At 41.3% G+C, this 7,705-nt stretch overlaps 1 protein-coding gene across 8 annotated transcripts in view; it reads left to right on the top strand.

Moving 5' to 3' along the window:
• LOC122562703 (transmembrane protein 132C-like) overlaps positions 1-7,705 on the top strand; it is a 1,065,724-nt gene that overhangs the window by 611,862 nt on the left and 446,157 nt on the right. Inside the window, exon 1 of one of the 8 annotated variants that reach the window (XM_043715803.1) lies at positions 4,193-4,211. The exons of 4 other annotated variants lie outside the window; for them this stretch is intronic. Coding sequence is in view for 1 of the 4 variants with exons in the window: in XM_043715797.1 (XP_043571732.1) it covers positions 4,720-4,823 (104 nt within the window). In the remaining 3 variants the exon portion in view is untranslated. Of the gene's footprint in view, positions 1-4,192; positions 4,212-4,622; positions 5,313-7,705 lie in introns of those variants that run through there. 3 more of the 8 variants (XM_043715797.1, XM_043715801.1, XM_043715799.1) reach the window with 3 other exon arrangements.

Below are 7,705 nucleotides of genomic sequence, written 5' to 3'. Positions count from 1 at the left end.
ATTTCCAACGCCCCTCCCCCAAGTCCCTCCTCCCTACCTTTTATCTTAGCCTGCTGGACACACTTTCCTCATTCCTGAAGAAGGGCTCATGCCTGAAAAGTCGATTCTCCTGTTCCTTGGATGCTGCCTGACCTGCTGCGCTTTTCCAGCAACACATTTTCAGCTCACTTGGTTGAATGCCTTGGTCAGATCCATGAAGGTTTTCTTTGCTCATGACTTGGAGGAGCTGGTGTTGGACTAGGGTGGACAAAGTTAAAAATCACATGACTCCAGTTATAGTCCAGCAGATTTATTTGAAAGCACTAGCTTTTGAAGCGCTGCTTCTTCATCACCTGATGAAGGATGTGTTGTGTGATTTTTAACTTTGCTCATGACATTATATTTGCTACTACTGGAAGAAGATCATGCAAACCATAGATCCTTCAGTTCTGAAAACCACACTGGGATTCGGGTGTAGAGATGATGAGGTGGCTTCATTCTGACCAGGGCCAATTCTTTGCTGTGCTGCTCAGTGGAGTGTTATTTGAGTTAATATGCTACATTGGTTCCACCCACTCAACAGATGTCATACACAGTCTGTGGGCAGAGACAAGTCCTGCTCTCACTTTTACAGGGAACTACATGCATCCATAGCAACTGTTAAGGTCCTAATAATTATGCCCGACCAAATGCATGTACTGCTAGCATACAATAAACTCTCTTGTTATCTAAGAACCGCCCTTCCCTGCCATTGTTGTTCCACTGCCATCCCTGCTAGGGTGTTGAACCATTGAACTTTGGCCAGCTCCTCCCTCATAGCTCCATAGTTCCCTCTGTTCAACTGCAATATTGACACTTCCGATTCTCCCTTCTCCCTCTCAAATTGCAGATTAAAACTTATCATATTATGGTCACTACCTACTAATGGCTCCTTTACTTCGAGGTTCCTGATCAAATCCCATTTGTTGCACAACACCAGATCCAGAATTTCCTTCTCCCTGGTAGGCTTCAGTACAAGCTGTTCTAAGAATCCATCTCGAAGGCACTCCACAAACTCCCTTTCTTGGGGTCCAGTACCATCCTGATTCTCCCAGTCTATCTGCATGTTGAAATCCCCCATAACAACTGCAGTAATACATTTGCAAATTTAGGATTAGGGGGTTTTAAAATGAAGCTATCTTTGGATATTGATGTTTTTTTTAAGGGGGGAGGTGGGATGATGCTGCTCCTTCAACAAGGTCATGTTGTCCTTGGTTTTTTTTTTCAGAATGGTCATAAACACTGAGACTCTGAGGAGGTCTGGTTTTTATGGGTTTTACAGCCAATTTGATTATAGCTAACAGATACTGCCTCAGGCAAAACGCTTTCAAGTTTTAAAAAACACTTGTAAAATGAAAGGGGAGCAGCCAGTTCTCCCAGCTCACCTTTTCTCTGGTTTGGTTTGATTTGTTTTGGGTTGTAGCAGTCTCGTTGCTCAGAGCTGCTAGTCAGTTTTGAGGCAACTGGTCCAAGAAACAGCTACGTGGACAAAGGTGTTCCACGCTGAATCTCTCTGCCATCTCGCTCTCTCTGACATCTCTCCCATAAGAAACTGTGTTTGATTTTACCTTTTTTGCCAAGGGTGTTAATGGGATTGTTGCAGGAATTTGGAACAGCATCATTAAGTTGGGATAATCTGCTGGGTTATTCTGTATTCTGTTCTCTTTTGTTTATGTTCCATTCGGTAATCTTGCAAATAAATAATGTTTTGTTAAAAACTAAATGGTTGGGCCAGCTGCATCACTCCTAGAATATCCATTTTAGACCTATGTAAACAACTAGCAAAGTTACGGTCTGGGCTACCTTCTTGAAATATTTTTGGATGCCGGGGGAGGGGAGGGTATCTGGCCTGCTCCACAATAACCTCAGGATAAAGTGAGGACTACAGATGCTGGAGATTAGAGTCGAGGGTATGGTACTGGAAAAGCACAACAGGTCAGGCAGCATCTGAGGAGCAGGAGAATCAATGTTTCGGCTACAAGCCCTTCATCAGGAATGAGGCTTGTGAGCCGGAGGGGCTGAGAGATAAATGGGACGGAGTCTTCAGTTCTGAAAACCACACTGGGATTCGGGTGTCGAGATGATGAGGTGGCTTCATTCTGACCAGGGCCAATTCTTTGCTGTGCTGCTCAGTGGAGTGTTATTTGAGTTAATATGCTACATTGGTTCCACCCACTCAACAGATGTCATACACAGTCTGTGGGCAGAGACAAGTCCTGCTCTCACTTTTACAGGGAACTACATGCATCCATAGCAACTGTTAAGGTCCTAATAATTATGCCCGACCAAATGCATGTACTGCTAGCATACAATAAACTCTCTTGTTATCTAAGAACCGCACTTCCCCAGTATTACACAGCTGGGAAAATACCACAGGGAGATGCCTCAATAGAAATTGCAATCATTGTACTCACCCTTTGCTCCTGTACAAGATCGCAATGTTTGTAATCATGAGACAGTGGGCTTTCCCTCCCTCCAGCAGGAGCAAAAGCATTAATGTTGATATTAAGAGTTGCTAGTTTCCCATGTTGGATGAATTCAAGTAGTATCACGCCGCTCACCTCTTATGTCCATTTAGAAGTGTACGCGATGTTGTTAAGTTATTGTTGTGCACAAGAGATGGCCAATTGTGACCTCAGTGCTCTGGATGGGTTCAGCCGATTTCTCTCAAAACAGTAAAAGGATAGGGTTTTCTTGGTGTGTTACATTGAAAGTTAACAAGATTTTAGGGAAACAAGTCACTGCACTGTATGAGCAGGATGAGGGAATGATATAAAAATCAGCTGGAAAAGGAGACATAAGACAGCTGAAGGAGAGGAGCAAATAACCAGGAAACTCAGGTGTCAATGTGATCCTTTCTGTGGTTTCTGTCTGAAGCTTGTGTTTTCACATCATTTTTATTTATCGGAGGTTCTGTTACATTTATTGCAACTTATGTCCTGGAAGGAGCATTAAGTTCTATTTTAACCATTTAAATTTACAAGTAATTTCCAGATATTATGTATCTCAGCTCACAAGATTCACAGATTCGGTTATCTCTGAATAAAGTGCTGTTTGACGGCATTCTCAGCAATCTCTGCTGGTGGGAATACGTGAGACTGAGAAATATCTGTAAGAAATTCAACACCTTGTGGTGATGAGTGAGCAATTATAACACTCAAGTCATAAATACAGAACAAGATTACTGCCTTCTCTTTGGAGTGGGGATGCTCTCCTTTCTTGGATATTTCCCCCTTTGAGACATTTTCCCCCTCTTCTGACCTTTGACTCTGGTTATACAGCTTTTGTAATTGGTACAAGCTTGATCCTTGCACTTTGAGACACTGTTTCTCTGTTGAACAAGGTAAAATTGAATGGCTATTGCCAGCTGGATTTATTTAGATTGGAGGCATGTAGCTATGAGCTAATTGTTAATAGGCTAATTCCTTTAGTTAAAAATCCCCAGTCCAACACCGGCATCTCCAAATCATGCCTAATTCCTTTAAGTATTGTCTATTCCACAGTGTTTAAAATCATAAGTAACTTATCTCAATAAAGCATTCTTACCCAATTCTGTTAAAGTCATTACCTTGGATTGCAGCACTACAATACTGAAGCACACTTACTTCAGCATGTTAGTGTTAATGGTTTTCACTGCCAGGCAGCCTATTAAAATTATATAATCATATCATCAAGGGCTTTTCATCTTCCTTCATCTGTTCATCTTACCAGCAACTAACTGAAATGCTATTCACATTTACTAACATTTATATGGGAAGTAGTTCCCACAGGGGAGATGAGGAAGCATGCATTTTTGAAAATGTTTCAAGAGGTAGATCAAAATTTCAGTTTCTCAACACATTTGTAATGCACCCACACAATTCAACTTCTCTTATGAATTCTGTCCAGTGTCAGAATGCAAGGCCATGTATATCAGTCAGGCTAGCTTATGAATCTAGATAAGCAAGGAATGAGAATTTATTCAAATACAATCCTTTAAAATGTTGTCCTCACCAATCTAGCTGTCATAGACGCATCCACTCCTTGGTAAGAATAATAAGAATGATTGGTGTGACCCTGCCACTAACCCCACACCCAAAGTCTTGTTGGTGCAAAGTTCTATCTTCACAATAAGAGCACTCTCCATCGTGTTGTGTGACATGAGCAGTTAAATCAGTGGATGAGGCTCCACAAGCATCCTCTTAATGAATGTGGTAAGTTTAAAAGACTAAGCTGAAGCATTTGCTGTGATCGTCAGCCAACAGTGTTGAGTGTATGTTTCATCTTGACCTCCTCCTGAGGCCCTCAGCACCACAATAGCCGGTCTTCAATTAGATTCAGTCCACATATTATAAAGAAACAAGTGGACGAACTTCATTTGGTGCAAGTTGTGGGCCCTAGCAACATTCTGGCTGTAATGCTGAAGTTTTGTGTTCCAGACCTAGGTGCACATGACTCAAGTTGTTTCAGTACAGCTGCAATACCAGCATCTATCCAATACAGTGGAAAAATTACCAAGTTACAACCTGTCATGAAAAGCAGGACAAATCCAGTCCAACAGTCCTAGTTACAGCCCCTTCTGCTTACTCTGTGTCATCAGCAGAATACTAGTGAGCAGCACTTTGAGTTCCAAAGGTGAGCAGAATTGGGAGTACCTGACCTTGACATCAAAGCAACATTTGACCAAGCGTGGTAATTGGGAGCCCTGTAAAACTGAAGTCAATGGGAATCATGGTGAAAGCCCTATTGGCTGGACTAATACCCAGCAGAGAGAAGATGATTGTGGTTGTTGGAGCCCAATTATCCCAGCTCTATAAGGTCAGGAGGTATGGATGTTTGCTGATGATTACAGAATGTTCACAATACTCCAGTTAATGAAGTGCAGCATCTGCAGGCCTCAGGGACTGGACAGCATTCAGTTTTGACCTGATAAGTGACAAATCATGCTCAGACCCCATAAATGTAGTCTCTTATGCAAGAGTCTAACCATCTCCCCTTGATGCTCAACAACATTGACTTTGCTTTATCCCCCATCTTAAGCATCACTATTGGGAGTAATTGGGAGAGAGCTGATTGTGCTGTGACCCAGGAGTGGCCTGAGCGAATGGGGAGGTAGCAATGGGATAAGGAGTAAGACGAATTTAGAGCAGGCAATTGGTAGGTGACAGCTGCTTTATTGTGGAGCTAGCAAAAGCAAAATGCTGCACCTCCTGGTTCCATGTTGCCCTAAGCACCTCTTTAAAAAGCTTGATGTTCTAGGTGGACCACACTTTGCTGAAAACATATTGAAAGAGGCTGAAGAACACCTCAGATAGGTATTAAGCCATTTCTGTGCAATGGACCTCGTGTTTCAGATGGTGTTTTTTCCATCATCATTTATATGGTGAGTGGAGCACTTCTGGTGAAGATGACTTCCTGGGCACCTGCCATACTGAAACTTTGCACTTTTTTTTGTCTTTATAAAGCCTTTATAATGTTATTTGTTTCCTGTTCAATTCAATGTGAATGCAGTGGATATATATGATGTGATGTTGTGAGTGGGTGTACGAGAGGAGCATGTTGAATGGGTTAGCAAGTCGAATGGAGGTCTGGGACCATCCATGATCATTTTGCATAGCAGAGTAGGCGTGATAGCCCTCCTCCTGCTCCTGTTTCTTTGGTTCTTCTGTTTTCAATGAATGAGGTTGAGGATTGTATTATTATTATTAATAACAGCTGATGTTTTCCTGTGTTAGTTTCAATGATGTGACTTTGGACTTAGGTCGATGTGGGGCACAGAACCGAGAAGCCAGTAATGTGAGGATTTTTTTTGTGTGTGAATTTTGTTCTTTTCTTTGACATGTGACATTTGAATTTGCTTATTTTCATCTATTCATGTGCTTCCCCCACTCCAGCCAGTGTGTTGTTATAGACAGTTGTGTTTTATTTTTGTGCAACATCTGAAATTTTTTATGGCGTTCTGAGATGGAGGGCTTTCTACTTTGAAAGATCTTGGTAATCACTGTCACGAAGCCTTTGCACGCTTTGTGCATTAACAGGGATACTGGTTAAATAATTTGATACAATTTCCAGTACTCCAGATATCAGTCGATTTTACATGAAATCGAGGTTGACTTTTACAAGATTTTATCAGACCTTCACTATTGTGTTGGAGAAACATGACTAATGCAGTTTTCTGCATATTGTCACAAGTTTGAATACCAGACTCCGAATCCAATGAGATGCTGTATTTTTAGATTTTATTTTATGCTTATGCTATTTACACACAATCTTAAAGGAGGAATAGGGAGATGAGATCATGTCTTTTTTTACACACTGGGATTAATCTCAAATCTAAATTCTTCAGGCATGTTTCACAAGGGAACCACACGTATGGATGTAAGCTGACTTTGATGTAACAATATTATCCATGTTGCCAGAAGACTGGAAAGTGTCCTTTGCTTCTCAAGTTCAGTGAGTGTCTTGAGGGGATGCTGTATGCATAGTTTGGTCTATTGCCTAAGCCATAATATTTGGTCTCTGTGGACTTTCTTGCCCAACAAATGATATCAATAAGTTGTAAAAACACAGTGAATGTTGCTCACGTCCAAAAGCTGCTTTGCTCTTCGGAGGTTATGCAATAAAAATGAAAAATAAAACTATAAAATGGGCTGCCCATAATAAATTGTTCTGTTGTCTAAGAGAATAATCTTTGGCTTCTGGGCTAAAAGATTTTTTTTTTCCCAGTCTGCTACCTGAGCTGCAAAAACATTGCACATCTGGCTAACTAGCTGAGGTGATGTGACATTGATGTGACTTCAAGGATTATTTCAATTGTAAATGGATAAACTGACGTGAGTCTGCACTGTCAGTTCTATAGTCCTTTGTGTCTTGTCATGCTCTCCCTCAACACCTTTGATGCATATGATGGAAATGATGGCATGTTCCCACATAGGCTTTAACTTTCAAGTCAATTCCATTTTTTAAGACAAAGGCAATAAATGTTAAGCACAGCAACTGAGTGGAAAACTCTGAGGCTTTAGGCTACAATACACCACTCCACAGTGACTTTGTTGACTAACTGGGATTTACCAGCTGACTGTCCTGTCAGGCCAGTAAAGCCTTGCATTTGTCTTTGACCACTTAACATAAGAATCATGTATCTTCCATTTGTCTGTTGAGATATTGTGGACATAATAAAAGTTTATGTTCTGACAGCTAGACAGAGGCTATTTCAGTCTGATTTTGAAAACTGCAGTTTATTATTGAACCACAGACATATTTCATCAATAAAGACTAATTTCTGAATCTAACATTTGTATTATAGCTGTCAGTAAGACATAATAATACAATTAGGTAATGATAGCATAGTCAACAAGAAATAAAGCTCTTTGACCCACAGCTCCACAATGTATCAGGATTTCCTTGTTCAATATCAAACGTTCAATAATGGCTTTGGGTGCATCAGTTTTCATTCCAATTTTCTGACTGGTGTTGTTCTATCTTCCATGCCCAGTGGTGACTAGCTGCAGGAGAAATCTCGTCAGTTCTTGGCTTCTCCTAATTGTAGCTGAAAATGTGTTGCTGGAAAAGCGCAGCAGGTCAGGCAGCATCCAAGGAGCAGGAGAATCGACGTTTCGGGCATGAGCCCTTATTCAGGAATGAGGAAAGTGTGTCCAGCAGGCTAAGATAAAAGGTAGGGAGGAGGGACTTGGGGGAGGGGCGTTGG

This window comes from Chiloscyllium plagiosum, chromosome 25 (genome assembly GCF_004010195.1).
Source record: "Chiloscyllium plagiosum isolate BGI_BamShark_2017 chromosome 25, ASM401019v2, whole genome shotgun sequence".
Classification (NCBI taxonomy): Eukaryota; Metazoa; Chordata; class Chondrichthyes; order Orectolobiformes; family Hemiscylliidae; genus Chiloscyllium; species Chiloscyllium plagiosum.
Note: the sequence above shows the minus strand (reverse complement) of the source record. Positions and strands in the feature narration are given on the sequence as shown.